Source organism: Leptosomus discolor, chromosome 5 (assembly GCF_034619465.1).
Source record: "Leptosomus discolor isolate bLepDis1 chromosome 5, bLepDis1.hap2, whole genome shotgun sequence".
Taxonomy (NCBI): domain Eukaryota; kingdom Metazoa; phylum Chordata; class Aves; order Leptosomiformes; family Leptosomidae; genus Leptosomus; species Leptosomus discolor.
In genome coordinates, this window is record NC_141395.1 from 58,862,262 (window position 1) to 58,881,860 (window position 19,599).

Here is a 19,599-nt window from a genome sequence, read left to right on the forward strand (position 1 = left end):
TACACAAGACATCATGTTTTCCATGAGCATGTGACAAAGAGTTAGCCAGGAAAAAACATAAAAACTGTATCAATAATAGCTGACAGTGCGTGAGAGGAAAACACACAAGAGTTCAAGTAACTCTTACCCACAACTGGATTGGAAGTGGGACCGTGCCTCTTGGGGGGGACCGAGGGGTGGGGGACCACACAGAAATAAACACATGTTCTCTCTTTCTCCATCTGTAAATAACATTTTCACTCACATAATGCTGAGAACCTCAGTAAGCCAACTGTTACAACTGGGATGCTGCTTTTAAGTATTACCATCAACATGTGTGCTAAAAATTAAAGGGTTTTTTTTTTCAGTGCTGATGTTTTGTTTAAATTATTATCCATTGTGTAAAAAGGAATCTAAGTTATTGACACCCTTACGCAAAAATGCCTTTTGCTTCAATGGAATGCTTAATTAGACAAAAGACAATTTCTTTGTTTATTTAAAGAGTAACTTTGCACTAAACTGTGTAACACTATTGCTTGCTGCGTAACCTACTTCCTGTCTGTCTTGTAAAAATTTTTAAAACTACTTAATTTGTGGATTCTTTTGCAACCCACTTGTTCTTTCTGGTGAGCGTACCTCATCTTTACAAGTTTACAAGCCGTCTGAAAGCATACTTACTGTATCATCTTCAGCTTTGGTTGGTCTGTTTAGAAACCTGTTTAACTGCTTCTTGTAGTCTCCATTCTGTGCTGGCACTAAAAAGAATTCACAATAAACCAAATGCCCCGGGAGATCTCATAAATGTATATAGATCTGTGTTTAACAGCTGGATTAAGTAACTGAACATTCAAATACGCTATCTAGGCAAACTTGCCTTCTAATTCGTACCAATCATGACACGTATATGGAAATATTTTAATATTAAGCAAGAAAGTTAACAACGGTCTTGATTTTTGCTACATAAATCCTAAGTGATGTGTCCGATCCTGCTCTGAAATGATGGCTCTCAGGAGCATTATGTTTCTCTTGATTGCAAGTGTATGGCTGATTTTTAGAACACGCAGTGGGGTTTTTTTGTTTCTTGCTAGTGCAAGATCATGGGGGTTAAGTGCACAACTCTTGCATTGTAATATTTAATGAATTATCTTGACTACAGCTTCCAAAGATGTGACATCATTTTGGATCTGCACTATTTTATGAACTGCTCTAAACAGATGACATCACTTCAACATGTAACTGTTTTGCAGAAAACAACTACTAAAAAACTTAAATTCTTTTACCACAGGTATCTTGCATGGAGCTGGACTTTCTCAGCTTCCCAAGCAGCGCTCTTATCCAAATGATCAACATGTTGAGCAGGCTCCAAATAGCCACGTCAAATATGTCTGGTAAAATTATTTAGACACTTGCTCATTTTTACATCCACATTGTTTATTAATAGGTTCTGGCCTGTGATCAAGTTAACAGGCTGCTTCCCTAGGAAAGGCTGAGTTATGGCAGTTTGTTTAGGAACATTAAACACAAAGGTAGTGCATAGAAACCCAATCTGCAAATGATGGGCTGCTGATCTGCTTCCAGCTTTGGAGCTACAGAGCTGATCTTTATTTAATGGCATTCAGCAAGTTCTTACTTATTTATCATTGCACTGAGCCCAAGAAAAATACTGCACATCTCCAGAAACAGCTGTTAGTGAAGATAGCTTTATTTTCTGCACTGCATTGGTAAGCCGCTTCTCAGGGTAATTTTTCTATTAGGATGGGAAATAGGCTGACCTAGCATGGTTATTAGGCCAATTTTGCCAGAAATGATTAAGGAGTTTTGATAAGTAACAGTTTCACATTTATTCTCTAAATCTTAAGCCTTACATCTTTCAGTAATGGAGATTTGGAATGTACTCCCTGACTTATTTTACATTTGCAGGTGATAGCTACAGGCTTAAGTAAAAACATTAGTGATCAAAAGAAGTTCTGGGGGATCCAATGCATAACACTGACTACATTTTTTTCTTCTGCCTCTTCTTCTTTTTTTCTTTTTTTTTTTTTTCCCCCTTGGTAATGCAGGAAAATGCTGCAATCTCTAGGAAGGCCAGAGGTCCATATGGCCTTAGACGTCATGATTGTGAGTGGATCAGGTCAGCAGCATGAAGGCTGCTTGCTGCTCACCTCAGAGGTGCTCTTTGTGGTCAGCATCAGTGAAGACACGCAGCAGCAGGCATTCCCCGTGACTGAAATAGATTGTCTGGAAGATGATCAGCAAAAAGACCTGCTGAAGGTGCAGCTAAAACAACAGAGAGTACCTTCTGAATTGGAGGTAAAGAATTGAATCAATTTTCATTCAAAGATAAAGTTACACTTATGATGATGCTTTTGGCAACAGGCATACTCACCTTTGGGTCAGGAAGCCAGAGGTCTAAGTGCCAAACCGGGAGACCTCCTGCTTTCATGCACCTCATAGCTGATTGTCTTGTCCTTTGGATGAAAGGGTTGTGTCTCCTCCCTTCTGTCCTTGTGTTGATCATGACATTTCATTATCTGTGACAGCAATTTTCTGAGGGAAAAGGTAGGGGAAGTCTGGGTTCTTGGTAAGCATGACCTCTTTTCTGAAGAAGTTCTCATGACTACATGTGCGTGAGGTGTTTATTGTTTGGCAAGTCAGCATTGCTGCCTGTGTCTACAAAGTCACAGCAAGAGCAGTTCCTTTTATTGTTCTGTGAATTCTGGTTTAACAGTTCAGTGGTGCTGCTGCATGCTCCTTTCAGCATGTTTCTTATCTTGCCAGTTCCAATGCAGTGGTCCTGCTTGGCTGCTAGATGCATTTACTTCCTTAGATCTTCCTTCTTCTGAAATGCTGACTTTAAAGTGGTTCAGTTCTTTTGCTGAGATTGGATGCACCAAGTGTTTGCCAGTAAGAGCATAAATCCTTCATCTGCATATTGAAAGTTCTCTAAGCCATTTGAATACTGAGGTTTTGGATTAATTAACTTCTTTTAATGGTAGAAGAATGATATATTTTTACACTTTTGGGAAACAATGTTTATTGTATTAAATTCTCAAGTGGAATCATATGAGAGATCATTCCAAAAACAAACACACATGTCCCAGCTGTTGTTTTTACAAACGTGTGTCAGGTAGTTCATAGACTGCTATACCAGAAATTTCTCTGTTTCAAATATAAGAAAGGAACGTGTAAAACGCCATGAAGTATGAGGTGTGCCAAAAAGTAGGGGAGGCTTCAGCACCTTCAGCAAAACCCTGACTTTGCTGAAGTCACTGAAGAGTTTTGCCATCAATTCCACCACAGCAAGGACTTCATCTGTGTCATGACAGCACTTGGATTTTTTTTGTGAAAGCTTTTTTTAGTGCTGAATTCTCTATTTATATTTATTGTCTTTCCACTAACCTCAGTCTCACAGAGTGCTGTTGACTGAAGTTGCCTTCTCTCACCACAAAGCTACATGAGGCATTATTTAAATTTTGATGTGAGTGGGCAAAGCTCAGCTTTTTTGTCCCTGAGTGCTGAGTGGTTGCTGGAGGCACACATCAGACTGAATCCAGACTATCCTGCTCAGGCCAGAGCTACTGTCCTGGAGGGGAGAGGAAGATCATTTGTTCTCCCTAAGGCATTTGGTGCATTCCACCCATCCTGACCCTAACTTTTGCACCAGCCCAGATCTTTCTTTATCTGGCTGTAGTGTGGTGGCTCTTGTCTTTGTACCTGGTTATCCAAGGGGTGAGAAGTAGGCTGCTGCTCTGGGGGAAGGGCTGCTTGCCCAAAGGTTGCTGCAAGAAGGTGATGAGGCAGCGGAGCTGCCTGTCTGGGAGAAGGGAAGGGGAGGGACAGGGAGCCTAATTCTAGTCCCCACAGCTGCTGCAGCTGGGAATGTATAGGACTTCTGGGCCAGTGGCTCCTGTACATGCACAGCACAACCCTACATGGCATGTGCAGAGTCCAGCGTTCCCACATACACGTACTAGTACACACAGTAAATGTGGCCTCCTTTGGAGGTACTGGACCAAATACATGTTTTTTTCTGAAGTGCTGGAGAGAAATATGGGACTCCTACTCCAGTGGCACAGCAATGCCAGCAGCTGTCAGCCTTGAGCCACCCAGCCTCAGTACACAGTCTCTTTTGCTGGTGCAGGCTCTTGAGAATGCAGTGAAAACGTATGGCATGATAAAAGCGGGGAAGAGTGCCTGTGCCCCAGGTAGAGCAAAGTCAGTGATGGCAAGACAGCAAAAGCTGTACAAAACAGACCTGGCAAAATATTCCTTCAGAATGCAGATGCTGAAATTTGAGTGAAAATTTAAAGAAATTTTAAAAATGTGCTATAAAGAGGAGCAGTTGAAAGTAAGGCAAACAAGAATAAGAAAGTTTAAAATTTTTATGCTAAGGCAGCTACACAAGAAAAGATTCCAAAAGCTTCATAAAGTTTTAGTAATTACCTAGAGTTAAGTAATATTATTTTGTAATTAATGTTTATTATCATTTATTTACCTTAGTGGATTGGGAAATTCCATCCTTGGTAATTTCCTTTCTGCATCTGAGCGTGTCAGTTCTGTGGTGCTTGGGGTGTTGTGTGTAGTGCTGATGCTGGTAGGAGCCAGGACCTCCCCTTCAGCTCCCCGACAAGAGCTTCTAAAAACTCTTTGAATGTGATTAGGAAAAGGAACCTTAGGAGCAGCAAGCTGTGACTTGCAGGTGAGCAGCCTCAGAGCTGCAGACCTACACCTAAATAGACACCTACTTAGACTCCCAAGTAGGCCATCTTGTTGCACCGCAGATGTCCTCAGCTGAAGTGCAGACACGTCTGTACATGTTGACATTAGTGAAGATGGCCAGATTTTTTTGGCTGGAAAATGCCCAGTCAGGTCAACCAAAACATTATGGCGAGTTTAGCAAAATAGAGGTAATGTTACCAAATGTAAATTATGTTTATTTTTCTGATTAGTTCAGTCAAAGATCCTAGAAACAATACAACAAATTGAAACATTTCAACATTATAAAAATCCACTTTTTTTGTCTTATTGCTCACAAAAATAATTGCCAAAAGTTTTGTTTCAGCTCTGCTGAGAACAGTTTCTCCCATTCCCTCTCCTCAGCTTCTTGGAACTATTAGGAAACAAAACATGAGTTATTCTACAGCTGTAATCACCAGAGACATTATAGACGTATTTTGACTCCTTCAGCAATAGGTTTGCCTGATGGCTTGTTCACCTCCACAATATAGAACTTCATCCATCTGGCTAGGAATAGCCTGGATGGATTCTTGAAAACTCTGGCACTGACAACATTGTCATTGACAGGGAAGCATTAATTGTACTCAGATTATCTTCCAAAGTAATTGAGACACTGCTTGCTTCCAGACAGACATTGCACTCAAAAGGCCTGCTCTTCCGGCTGCTCTTGGTGTAGCTCATCAAGAAGACAGCAAAAAAATTGAAGGGCCCTGGAATTTCAGGTATTCCAGAATTTCTTTGTGACAATCTGCAACAGGGTTTTCATGATAGTGCTACATGTTATCATCTCTGGAGCTGAAAACCAGTGTGGATTTTTCAAAGCAGTGGAAAAAACCCTAAAGAACCCGATCTCCTTAGCCAGTGTGCACAAAGCAGCCCATCAGTGCTACATACACATCTGGACTGCACAACAAAGGCGCTGTAGCTACTGTAGAGTTTGAATTGCTAAAGGCTTATTCTCTATGAGCTGTAATGGGAGGAATTTTAGAAAAATTCTGGAGTTCTTAATCCAAAAGTATGGCCTTCTAGCATGAAAGGACATGGTATCTTTAAGATTCCTCTAGCAGGTGCATTAAGCAACCCTTGACTATGTTTTGATTCATGGAATGGTCTGGCTATTAACATTATAGTTGGTCAAAGTAGTGAGCTAAGGCACTTAGTGACAATGTTAGGTCCCATTTAGGAAAAAATGTAGAATAACAGCAATTCCAAGTTTCTGTTGTTGTCTTGACAATATAAGCTAAACTGAAACTGGCTGGAGAAGCAGATGGTTGCAGATGAAGTCATCTGGAAACAGCTAGGGTCCCACTTACTTTGGAAGACCATCCAAGAGCAGTTAATATTTCCTCCTGAATAATCATGCTTTATCTACAGGATGTAGCCTAGGGCTGAATGAAGAATGGGTTCACAAGGGTAGGTGAGTGGGATGCTAGCACCTTTTCCATCTCCTTTGATAACTTGATCCTTTGGTCAGTGTAGAGGCAGAACTATAACCCAACTTGCCCTGGGCTTACCTCCCTAGAAGCAGAAATCAGGAAAAAATGTGGAGCCACCTACACGTAAGATTTACCCCATAACTTGAAATCTGGTTTACATAGGTGGTACTTTTCTCTCCTTTCAACTGGTAAAACAGACTGACTGCTGAGATGCTTTCTCTGTGCTACCAGAGTGAAGACACCATTCTCCACTGTTAGCCATGAGTCTGCTCCAGCAGTCTGCCTTCTGATTCCTCCCTCCCTTTAAGGTCATTTATGGAAACCACATTCTCCTCTTTGCCCATTTCACCATTTCCGCTGTTTCTAGGCATAGGCTCCAACCTTGAGCTTCTGAGCTTGTTCGTGAGCCTGCTCCCTTTAGCATTTTTGTGGTGATGATTGAAAACAGGAGTGTTTCTGCTTGCTGAGCAGCAAATCTGTCTCCAAAGGCACAGTAAAAAAACCAGAGGACTGTTTTGATTTGGATGTGACATCTGTCACTATCTATCAATCATATTAATTCTTTCTTCAAATAAGCAATGGTTTGTTTAAAATGAGCCTTGCAGTCCAAAGATGTGACAAGATATTGATCGTGGATGTTAAATTGAATCCAATGGCACTGTTTGAAAATATCATCACATCTAGTGAGGCATGTGTAAAACTCCCTGAAAGACAGTCAGAAGATAGCAGTCTGGTCCTTAGCGTGACAGCCAACAAAGACGTGTTAAACCCGAGAAGAATGAAACTGGTCAGCAGTTCTCCAAGTGTAAAAAAAGGAAGCATCAAAGCTTAGCCCTAGGATAGCTTCTGCCTTTTTGTTTATTGTCGTATTTTGGAAGTAACTTCTGTTCGGAATGACTTTGCTAGTGATACCACTGAAGCATCTGTGGTGTTATTTCTGAAATACATTTTTTTGAAACCATGCAACTAGCTTGATGCCTGCTTGCGTATGCTTTCACTTCTTAAGCTAATCATTGTCATCTTCAGTTTCTTCTTCAAAAAAGAGGCACAGCAGATTGATCTTCCAAAGCCAGGTTTGCCCATGGCTTTTCACCTAATACTCTATCTGCTTGAAAACATGTGGTAGGTGCCATCTTTCTGTTGACAGTATTTGTTTTTATGGTTTTTTCCACTAGGGGTAGGTTACTTGCATCCCTCTTGCTAGAGCCTTCAACCTCTACATATTTCAGCCTGCAAAAAGGGATTTCTTCAGAGGGTCCTTCCAACTGATGGTGGTGGAAAAGGCAGTTTGCATACACAGTTTAGTTTCTTCTCCAGAAACAATGCACCCAAATCATCTTTAGTGAAACCCTTTTGTTTAAAAAAATATTTGTGTGGGTCCTCTAACCCAGAATGGCTTTTTTGGTTACCAGAGGCAGATGGATATATCCCATCATAGAACATTCACTTGGAAGGTAGCTTCTAGTCTTTATTTTAAATCAAGTAAGTTAGACTTCAGCTTAACTGCCCAGATATAGCTATGGGCTGTCTTTAATTGTACTTTGTGAGAAAATGTTTTCACTAAATAGAATTGCTATCTATCTGGTAAACACTGCCAAGAGCTACTGGCATTTTTCTAAAAGGGATTCAGATGCTTTTCCTGTCTACAAAGGGTTGGTCTGTTGTAAAGATCTACTCTTGACCAAGGTGTCCATCCGCAAAAATTCTCAAAAGATACTGCTTACATTTTCTGTGGCAGAGTTAGAGCTTCTCAGAAGTGTCCAAAACAGCAAAGGAGAGGCCTAATCTACCAAGCACTAAACTATGGGAGAACACTGTTGATTAAAACAGCCATCAAACAATTGTTAAGAAAGATCCCAGGGAGGAAGATTTGTAACTACAGAAAGTAATGTGGAAGTTATGTCCTTACCACTAAGTTCAGTTATTGTCAATTACTCAGTAACTTTTTTATCTTATCTGATTTCAGGCAGATGGAGCTAGAGAGAGACTGTCAGAACAACAATACAACCGCCTTGTGGAGTACATCACAAAGACATCCTATCACCTTGCTCCCAGCACCGCGACAGTGCCAGCATTGCAAACTGTGGCTACCGAACACCTTCCAACTATAATGAAAACATATCAGTATGTAGTTGATCCAAATTTTGCCCAAGTATTTATTAGCAAATTCACCATGGTGAAAAATAAAGCCTTGAGGAAAGGATTTAATTAGTAATTATTTGTGGAAAGTAATGCTTTCTCTGCAGTAACCTACACCAAGTAGAGGTGCATATAATTTTTAAGGAGGTAGGAGATGATAACAAAGTTAAGCCCGATAGCTTTTCTAATCTTGACAACATTCCTGCTCCCCAGCCCAAATACTGGTGCTGGAAGGAAAGTGTTCTAGCAAACAAATAAAGTGAAAAGGAACAGCCTTGGACTATAGCTCAATCAAAATCATTTTCGCCACACACACAAACTGTGTACCAATACCTACTGTATCGTATTTTAGGGTCTGCCAGTTTCTGTTATAAACCAGGTTTATAACTCAGCTGTAAAAACTTGCTCAAGGCTGAGCCTTTCCCCCCACACACGCACTCCACACACGCCCCCCCCCCCCCCCCCCCCCCCAGCACGTACAGCCTGAGGCAAAACATTTTCCCCTACTAAATCTGAAAAACCCGGTGTGGCTGGTTTAAGTTACTAGTGACAGCTGGGTTTTAGCACCACTTTAACCTTAAAATAGCTTCCTTTATTTGACTGAAGTTTTGCAGGACATTAGTCCTTAATGTAAACTAGTGCCTTTGTGTGGTTTGGAGAACAAAACATGAACTACAACGTGAATTTATTTTTAAACCTATCTGTATACAGAAACTTTGTTTTATCCACTATCAAATTTTCAGAAGGACTTTCAATGTATATACGACATTGTGCATTGTCCGGTTGTTAGCTGGAAGCCCGTAATATGCAGTTCAAAAATGCAAGAAACAGAGCTTAATCTCCTTAAAATCTACCAAAAATCTATAAGGTCAATGTAACCTAGATGTGCAAGTGCTAAGTGCAGCCTTGCCGGGTCTCGCTTACCACTGATCTGCCACCACTACACGTAGTACCTGCTCACTTAAGCCCTAATTCATTTTATGCTCATCATCTTTGAAGACCTAAAACCAGGGATATTTAGAAACATAAGCTTTCAAATATGTTTGTGCTAAACAAAGTGAGATTTCTTTTTCTTTTCAAGTTGATCGAAAAGTATGGACACACAGGTGCCAGTTAAATTAATAGTTAATGATGCCATCACAACACACTTATAAGTTAAATACATCAAGACAAATGAGCTTTCTAAGTTCTTATATAAGAGCTTTCTTATATTTCAGACGTTTTACAGTTTGTAGTAGACAGGAAATCACTGTCTCTGGGCACACTTAGATTATTTTATAAACCAAATCTGGCTATGGCAGTTTTAGTTTAAAAACAAAAGCTTAGTTGGTTTTCAACTATGCATGTTACTTTTCTCTTTTTCCGTGTACTTACGGACATGAATTTTGTCTGGGGATTCCTGAACACGGACAGAATTGGAGACAAGAACTGGAATCAAATCTGATCATCATTTGGAGCAGATACATAGGCTTTATAGTTAGTTAATAATTTCTATGCATACTTGATATGACCAAATGCACAGCAAATAAGAATGTAGTAGTTGCAATGTTTTTCTTGCGAGTTCTGTTTTGTTAAAAGGTATTTCTAAAAGCTGTGTCTCTTGTGTACTGAAAATACAGAAGCCTGGGATCTGCATTGTCCTTTTCTGACTGTGAAATAAGCCCATCCATTATCAACATTTCATACAGTGATTTAATGACTTAGTCATTGTTTAAATAACACTATTTAAATAAATGAATATGTATATACACACACATGCTTCATTTCTGAATATTTTATGGAAATAGTTTAATACTTCTAATTTTGCATATTGGTGGATAAATTGTAATATAATGAGATTGTATAAAGATAATAAAGCTATTCCTGTAATACTTGGTCTTGTGAGCTATTTGGTCACTGGGTTACACGGGAATGAACTTGTCAATGTGTAGAACAGTGACAAGACATACAAGCTTCAGGGAGACCCTGTTAGATTCCAGCTGGTCACTGGACTTCGTCGTGTACCAAAAAATGCAATAGATCATGACAATTCTTTGGAAGTAAGAACTGATGATTCGCTTGCCAAAAAACACGTGCTGAAAAGTTTTATGGTTTTGTGACTAACTGAATCAAAACAGCACTGCAGTCGCCATTTGAATTAGACTGATCTGTTCACTATTTATGCAGTACACAATCCAGACCAGAGGATGCAAACACACCTGTAAGAAATGAGAGAAGGCAGCCGATTAATTTCTACAAGGTTGTAGATTGCAGCCATTGTTTAAGATACATTTGTGTTTTTCCTGGGTTATATTCTCCTGGAATAAACACTTGCTTAAATTACACTCTTCTTCAGTGACTTAAGCGAGCATCTTTACTGCATTAGGCAGGTTCTTTCTCCCCCTTCTGACCACATGTATGGAAACATGTGTGGAGCCGGCATATAAATCAGCCTCTCCCACATATGAGCTGTATGAACTATGAAAACAAAGTTGTCCAAAGAGCAGCTGCCTGTACTTAGCTGCTAAAGCACTCCAATGTGTACTCCTAAAACATGCCTACTCTCATAATGCTCTTTAGACCTGAGAGCTCACAACTTCAAATCTGTCTTTTTAGTTTGCTTCCAGAACAATCAATCATTCCTCAAACACTGGATAATAAAGTTAGCCAGCCAAAAATGTGAAGGCCTGGTCAGGCTTATACACAGCAAAACCTTTTCCAACGTAGTTTAGGGCAAACAATTCTTTTATATATCATTTCATACATAAATATAGCAAAAACCTTTACAGACAGTCGAGATGGTCTCAGAGCAGACAAGGACGTTTTTTTCAGCTCTGCGCCTCCTAGAAACAGTGTGCCAGACCCTGTAACAGGCAGCTGACTAGGGTCTAACTCACCCTGGGGTCTAACAAGGTCTTTCTTGTACTACACTAAGTCCCACTCCCACTTGTTTGTAAAATGGGATTAGCTGAACTTTTGCTGGCAAAGGCAAAAAGAAAAGAAAAAAAAAACGGAATGGTTGGTGCTGATTTCAGAAAAGGTTAGCCCTTCTGCCTAGTGCTACGTTAGGTACCCAGCTTTGCCCTCCTGTCCCGCTCCAGAGGAAAGCAAGCTATGGGTTAGTTGGCATTGTCTGCTGAGAGGCAGCATTTCCTGTGCATCTGTTGTGAAATGAGAATACATATATACACATACACACACACACACACACACACACAATTATAACCTGCAGGCTCTCAATGGCCATAGAAGGTAGAGCTCACCTTTCATTGCTGTGGTTGACTATGTTTAGGCAGAGACATCTCTGAGCAATGCTGTATGGTCAAAAAAAGGTATCTTCAGTCACAAGCCTCCCATTTCTTTAGATTAACACGTGCTGGTAACTGAAGGAACACAGACTGCAGCAATAACTGCTGTTGGCTGTAACAGTTTAGAAGAAACTTAGAATTTAAAAGTAAACTAATCCATAGCAACTGGGAAGAATACAGGGGCACGAGCTGCAAGGGAAATCGGGTCTATGAGCCTGCACACCTGGCAGTAGCAAGTGTCTTTGCCCCTGAAGCTGTCAGCATGACTAAAGACCCCTGGCTATTTAAGCCTGCAGACATGCCTGAGAAAAAGTTAGTCAGTACCAAATGGCATACAATGTTTATTCTGTACATTGGGAAGAAGATAAATGGGTATCATTTGCTCTTGTTAAGCTCTGGTTTACATTTATAGGAGCAGGGTATTTTGATTACTAGATGGTTTCCCCTGCACCACTAATGTCAAATTCTTCCTTTGCTTAAAGGAAGCACTGCCTGTACGGAGAGTTTAAAGAAAACCCCATGTTGCTCTATAATAGTGTTCTGGATCAAAGACATTACTTGCATGCTTTCATTAGTCCAACTGTTGCTCACGGATACCTATTAAGTGTTAAGTAGTTAATGATCCATTTGAAATACTAAGTTCTCCAAACAGGATTTGAACTGAAGACCTTCAAATACAACACAGATGGCTTAATTTGTCATGCTTCTTCATGCAAAGCCTTCCCTCCTTTTGCACAATCAGCTCTGACTCCTCTCTTAGTGCCCACGCTCGGCAGTCAAGAGCTACAGTCCTCGCACCATCTTCAGCCTCAGCAACAGGCAAAGCACAAAGCATGTTCCAAATGACAGGCATCAGGTCTTGGACTACACGGAATGCAGCAGCGATCAAAACTATGCTTAGCTGACTACTTCCAGATATTAAAAAGCAGATGATACATGTCTAGAAGCAGCACACAGATTTTCATTACTGTAATATCCTAAAATTAGCATTGCTTACTTTGCCTGCTTTTACCCTCTTCCCCCTTGTACATCAAACACATGTGAACATACCTGCAGTTGAAAGTCACTTTCCAATTAGAGTAACATACCAGGTATAAGAGTGGGCATTTGCACTGTCTTGATGTAACAGTTTGCTGCTGTTAAGGATGGCAACACAGTGATGGCAGCAGAAAAGAGAGATGGGAAGGCTAGGTAGTCTATTTCCAGAATTCCTCTCCGAATTCTTCATCTCAAGGTCAGCTCACCTTCTGAAGCCTGAGGCAACACAGACCCTTCCAGAAATCCAGCCTCTCCCTTCCTGTAACAACAATCCTCTTGCATATTCCCATCAGCAGCTGGGACAACCTAGCTGTAACTGCTTAGGGATAGACTTTGTTATCGAACGTGGAATTTGGCCAAAACAGAGATGCAAATAACTCCTGGGGGGAAGAAAACTAGACTTAGTAATCTTGAGCAATTTATGAAGACTTCCACCACTCTTCCCAGCATCTGAGCATTTAGGCATTTCAACATTAAAGACGACAACTAAGCACCACTGACATATGTATTTTATTTATTGAGTTACATTACAGCGTGCAATGCACTGAAGTGCATGACACTTTACAATTCAGCGGACAAATAAGGTTCGGTCATCAGGTCTCCTTAGACTGAAGGGGATCTGCAAGATAAAAAAAAAAAATATAAGTTATGTTGGACAAACTTCATGCTCTAAGTAAACATACTAGTATGTACAAATGCGAAGCAATAGAGAGAAATGTTTATGTGGTGGTTTAGTCTAGAGGAATTCCCCCTGCTATTTCCTGATGGTTTAAGATTCACACACCCTTCATGTGGCAAACAGAAGTGAAACATGGAACAAATCAAGAGCTGGAACAATACTGCAGAGCACGTCAGACTCACTATACATGCTGCACTGATAACTGAATCAATCTTGCTATGGGCCTGAAAGAGAAAGGAATGCAGCTTTCAGATAGGAGCCAGGGAGGAAACAAGCGGTGTAGGCAACCTACCAAGGAAGGAAGAAAACCAAATTCAAATTGCTTCTCCACATTATACTGAACACAACCCAAGACCAGCTGTGCTCCATGACAAGAGTCATGCGAGTGGTTAGCGCCGACCTCTCAGCTTGCCCCTTTATCCTGTTACTGAGCACCCTGCAGAGGCAGGATACTCCTCACACGGACGCTTGCCCTTAGCTCCCAGCATCGGCATCGCCACACGAAGTCTGCGCCAAGCAGACGAAACAGCGCAAATTCACACTCCGGTACCGAGTTGCCCAGCTGGTACAAACTCAGCGCAGAGTGCCAAGCCTCAACGCGCGGATTCTCCTCCCTGCCTACCCTACACCCTCCTCAACTTTGGGGCTAAGTACTGATTCCAGAGGGGGGATTCCAGGAGGTTAAACCACTGTATTTACTGCGTAATAATGTATTTACTGCCACGTACAGAATATATTCCAATAAAACGGGAGATGTAGAGCATGCATGACCACTGTACCCTTTAGGTAACTACACCAAAAAGAGCATCAAATTCAACCTCCACCCAACTTCCATAGCTAAGATTTAAGCTACTGAGGCAAATGAAAATGTCCTCCATCTGTCCTGTGTACTTGTCCTTTTCAGTCTTTCCAGAACAATGAAACACTGGCATTGTTTCCCCCTTCTCCTACTTATATATTCCTGTGCAGGCACAAAAAACCCAACCTCTTTCTACTACAAAGGAGTGAAAAATATCAGTTCTTATGTAAATAGGCTAAGGAATAAGAAGCATCAGCAATTCAAACAAAATCACATATAAAGATTTGTCATTCACATTTTCTTGTGAGCTGCTGTAATTAAGGAATGGAAGACATGTTTAGGAAACATTTAATTTTAACAGGTGCACACAATGTGCTACGGTTGGTTTTTTTCAAGCTGCCAATGGGAACATAAGCTGAGAGTGGTGTTCTATTTGCACTGAAAAAATCCCGCTCATGATTCCAATTAAATATTCAACATGCATCCTTGTTGACAGTGTTTGTTTCAAATGATTTTACCACCAGATGGCCTTTCAGAATACTCTTGATGAGGGCCACCTGACTAAAGAATGCAATTCCAGTGTCTAAGAAAGTTTAAAAGTGCCTATATATTAGCAAGAGGACCAAGCCAGAGGCAGAATTAACAAGATTAAAGCCAGGTAAATTTATCATCCCATTATTTATCTCTGTTGCAGTCATAGCTAAAGAACAGAAGTTTCCCCACCTCTCACAAAAAACAAACAAGCAAACAAAAGAAACCAACCACAAAGGGACTGCCCTGTTTTGGGGGTTTTTTTTTTCTTTTTAAATTTGTTAGAAGAGCTGGAGGTCTCCTTTTTCTATGTAATTCTGTTATGCAGAAATCAGATAGTTGCAGATTGTCACACAACAGGATTTAGTGTTAATAGTGTTAAGTACAAATCTTTTATTCAATCTTGCTGCTTTAAGCAAACAGGCTGAGAAAATCCAGCTGGCCAGGATAATTAGAGCCACAGATTATCACGTAATGATCACAATATGAAAACATTCCAAAAGAATGAAAAAGCTATCATTCTAGATTAGTTTTAAGTCGTTTTAAGAGAAGCAGAGAACTCAATGTAAGAAATCTGGATGAAGAAAGGGGGAGGAATTCTTTATTGAGTTGTCACATCATGAACTTGTGCAGTTTAGTGACTGTGCTTATTAATAACTACTACAAGGTTGAAATCAAGACTTTTTTTTCACTGGTTAGTTATGACAAGTAAGGGAGAACAAAGTTGGGTAGTCTTCAAACAAAAGGCAGTGTTAAGTGCTAGGAAAACAGCATCATGAACAAAGTTCTACTCAAGCTTAATTCAGTGTGGCAAAAATCTGAATATTACTATGCAGAGCTGTATGCCATTGCGATTTTATATTTTCATATATATGTATGTATTTAAATATATTTCCCCTCATGACTAGTTATCTCCCCTCTCTCACCAACGTCAAAGCTGTCTCTGTTTCTCACATTAAGATGCATGCTGAGAGAGAGAGAGACAGCCTCTCCCTTGTCTCGTTCGCTGTACCACCACAAGCACATAAGCGGTAGGTACAGACAGCCCGAAGCCGAGCAATTCAAGGCGTGACAGCAGCAGCGTAACAGTGGTATCAGGCAAGTCTTAATATTTAATACAAGAGCTTTGTCCCCTCTCCATGGCCGCATGAGGAGCGCAAGGCCTGGTGTCCCTCTGTGCAAGTCTCCCGTATCACACCAGGTAAACAAATCACCCAAAAGGCAGTCAGGAGCTTTCTATTCTCACTCCCCGCTCCCGTTCCCCTATTTTTTCATGGTTTTATTACCCGGAGGTCTCTCGAGTACAAGGTTTATCCTTTTTCTTTGGGAGCACGTTTCTAGTTGATCAAAAAGGAAGAACCTCCAAACAGAAGCACAATGTTTCACTGAAACAATGTAACTCACTCTTGTTCTAATGCAGAGCAGCTTATTACCTCTAAATGCAGGTAACCATCATTTGGGCGGTGCAGACTCAAACACACCAGCTGCTCTCATGGCTTCAAAGTCCTTCATGGGATCATAGTTTTTATAGAACTCTGCATAAGCTCGTTTTCTGGGATCAGCAACTCCAAACTGGAAAGTGACACACAGAAAATTATCTTGCAAAGCTTTACAGACAGAATTTTTTTTCCTACTAGTGATACGATTAGTACCAGTGCATATCTGACTAAAAAGCCTGCAGCTCGAATTAGTAAAATGTTGCTTTGTTCCTGTTCAAATCCACAGTTCAGGCTACCTGATCATTGGTCAGGAAAACAGATGTCTGATGTGAAACCTTAAAAAGAGAGTCCATTACAAGACAGTGCATTATGCTTTTAAGATACAGAAACACTCCACCTCTATCGACACTCAAGCGTCCAATGCCATGTTTTTACATGTAAAACATGCCATTATGGCAAGTTTTGTGCCTGTGGGCAGCTGCATAACTGTAACTCCAGATAAAATGGCATCTTAAAACAAGATATTACATTTGAGCTACACTGTTGGTCAACTACAGAAGTCCAGTAAAATTTTACAAGTCTGCCAAGCCACTCTCACAGCTCACTGACAAAAAAAGACATAAAGCCGACTCCTTGAGTACTCATTCACCTGAAGCACAGGGATATGCTCAAAAAGCCCCCAAAAATGTGAAGGCAAGTCCAAGGTGGGTTTGTCCAACAGTATCTAACATGTAACGAAGTAAATCCCTACTGAGATCCATGTTATTTGTTCTAAATATGGTCTGATGCCTTACTAGCATATTAATGTGGGGGTGCCAAATAAGGTATAAAGCCACAGACTCCTAAAAAAAAATTGTATTTAAGTCTGACCACAAACAAGCTTGTCTGCCTCTTAACAGATGTCTTAAGTAGATGTGGAGCTTTAACTGTGCAAGGTTGTTTCTGATAGACACCTGTTGATCTCCAAGAAGCTCAAGTCAACTGTGGTATTGTCGTGATGAACAACCTGACATTAATTTAATTTCTAGTCGCTTTTATCAATAGCTTCCCCAGTACTCAAATGCTGCAAACACTGTATGAGTGAGTTCAATGGGCAAACCAAGACCCAGTTCTGCCACAGTAACTCAGACTGTTGCTTGCTTTGTGTATGAGATCTGGGATTTAGTACAGGCACTCAAAACCAACTACCGCTCTTATCTGTGTCAGAAGTCTCTTAAGGACCATGAAAAACAAACTCCAATCTGTTAAGTGGGTTTTTTTGGACATGTAATGCTCCATTTCTACATGATACTTCAAAAGAAAGGCTAAAAGGACCATACTAGCCTTCCCCACACCGCTGTCTTCAGCATGAAGGATGGGGTTTCCAAATTGCCTATGAGCATGTTGTCTGAAATCAGTCTAGAGATAAAGTAAGACTTTGACAACTTTCTCAAGTCTTGGATCTCGTGACAGAGAGACACACAGCCTATCTAGTTAATGTGCATCATCGTGAGAATGATCAAGAGAAGTCTAGGACTAGGAGACTCAAGGCTGTCACGAATTGCATGATCTTGATCACACAGCTTAAAGCATCATATCATTTCTTCAAATGAAGATTAGGAAGATTTATTTATGTTCTGGAAACATGCTTACAAAAATACATTACTAAAGCTTTCTGATGAACAGCTCAAACAAATCTCAACATAAAAATATTATGAATTCTTAAAACAGTCTAATGAGTCCAGTTTATAGAATGACTACAGAGCTCACCTTGTATAAAGCTGCACATCCCACAGATACAATAAATGCCCCAAACAGGTGAAACTTCATCCGCCTGGCCAAAAGGCGCCGCATTTGTGGCTTAGGCAATAGTGCAGACGACATTGTGATTGTACTGCCTAAAAGGAAAAAAAAAAAAAAAGGAGAACTGTGGGACAAGAAGCTCTACTTAAATAATCTGTAACTCTACTCTAGAAAGACTGTGCTTTCTGTATTGTGTAATAATCATCTTCAGAACATAAGCAACAGCACTGCTTTCCATTTGGCTTTTCAATGAGAATATTTAAGGGACAACATTCAAGGGCAACCTATTGTTAGGTTAGGACAACAATAGGTTGTCCTTGAATGAACTTCACGTGAATCTAAGTAAGTTTTTATACTCCTTACAGCCAGTACTCATGGAATCAACACTGGACTTCGCTGTTCATACTAAACCCTTCCCTCCCTGTAGGTTCTACCACTTCAGGGCTGCTGTCCTGGTCTTTACATCAGAAAACATTCAGAACCTTGATCACGTTTTACTCAAGGAAAAGCATATGCCTCTTGAACCAGTTTGCGGGTTTTTTTGAAATAACTGCAAACCCTATTGTATTAAAGGATTTCTTCCTATTCGGTAAGATTTTACTAAAAAATCTACAAGGCCTGAAGCAGGCGGCTCTCTTTAAACACAAAATGAAGGTTCACTGGGCTGGGGTGGCTCCAAAACGGTGCTGCCCTCTGTGCACCCTCCTGAGCTTGTAGCCTGAAGGATCAGGCCTGTGGCCGTTGCTTATTTGTGTAATTAAGGGAATTAATCTCCCGGGAGCGAAGGCCAGGAGACGGCCCCAAGGCCCCTGGTGCTGCCCACAGCCGCGCACGCCCGCCCTCCCCTCACATTTAAGAGGAACCACCACAGACAGGCCCGTCTCCGGCCCCGCCGCCGCCGTCACGGGAAGGAAGGGCCGCGGCGTCGTGCCCAAGCTGAGGCGAGCCCCGCACTGGTCCCCCCCCTTACAGAAAGGGGGGCAGAATCGCTGCCCGCCAGCGGGGCGGCCGCCGCCGCAGGGCCCGTCCCCACCACCCTCAGGGACGCGCAGAGGTCACGGGCTGCCGCGGGTCCGGGCCGGGGCGGACGGCCAGGGCTGGGGCCGGGGAGCGGCGGCCGCCGGGACGAGGCGGGAGGGGGGACCCGGCGGCAGGGGCAGGGAGCGCGCGCGCGGCCTCACCTCAGCGCGGGCCCACCAACGTCCTTCCGCCCCGCCGGCCGGGCACCCTCTGCGGCACCGCTACGCCGCATGCGCCGGAGGCGGTGGCCTGGCTACGGCGAGCGGCTCGGGTCAAACCCCGCAGTGCGCGCGCGCTCCCGGGGGCGGGGCGGGGCGGGGCGGGGCGGGGGGCTAGCGCCCGGCCAGGTGTGGCGGGGAGCGGAGCGGAGCGGAGCGGAGCGGAGCGGTCGGCCGACCGAGCAGAGGCCCAGGGGCAGGGCGTGCCGTCCGCTGCGGTGCCCAGACGGGGCCCTTCCCTCGCCGCAGCCTCCCGGCGCCCGCGGCGGGCGCAGCGCGCAGCCGGCCTGCCCGCCGGCGGAGCGCCTGGTGCCTGCCCGCCGTGCCCTCCGGCCGCACCCGAGTGCGGCGCAGAGCAGAGGCGGGCGCACGGAGCGCCCTCAGCGGAGGCGGGCCGGGCCGAGCCGCGCCGGGCCGCAGCCTAAGGCGCAGCCGAGAGCCCTCCCAGCGCTGCACGGCCGCTGCAGCACCACTTCCCCAGCAAACCGGTGCCTTCCGCCCTGCCCTCACCCGTC

At 42.5% G+C, this 19,599-nt stretch overlaps 2 protein-coding genes across 4 annotated transcripts in view; one reads left to right on the forward strand and one right to left on the reverse strand.

Annotated features, from left to right (window-relative positions):
* The window catches only part of VPS13B (vacuolar protein sorting 13 homolog B), a 480,656-nt gene extending 471,921 nt beyond the window's left edge, over positions 1–8,735 (forward strand). For all 3 annotated transcript variants that reach the window (XM_086465731.1, XM_086465733.1, XM_086465732.1), the window contains exons 59-61: positions 1,265–1,367; positions 2,040–2,289; positions 8,119–8,735. In XM_086465731.1, coding sequence (XP_086321857.1) covers positions 1,265–1,367; positions 2,040–2,289; positions 8,119–8,364 — 599 coding nt within the window. In that variant the 3' untranslated portion in view covers positions 8,365–8,735. The remainder of the gene's footprint in view (positions 1–1,264; positions 1,368–2,039; positions 2,290–8,118) is intronic.
* Positions 8,736–13,107: 4,372 nt separating this feature from the next.
* Positions 13,108–19,062, reverse strand: COX6C (cytochrome c oxidase subunit 6C). The gene is made up of 4 exons (XM_086465795.1): positions 19,028–19,062; positions 17,814–17,941; positions 16,059–16,197; positions 13,108–13,235 (listed from the first exon to the last, which is right to left on the reverse strand). The coding sequence occupies exons 2-3, from the start codon at positions 17,925–17,927 to the stop codon at positions 16,078–16,080; spliced, it is 234 nt and encodes a 77-aa protein (XP_086321921.1). The 5' UTR covers positions 17,928–17,941; positions 19,028–19,062; the 3' UTR covers positions 13,108–13,235; positions 16,059–16,077.
* Between the last annotated feature and the right edge of the window lie 537 nt (positions 19,063–19,599).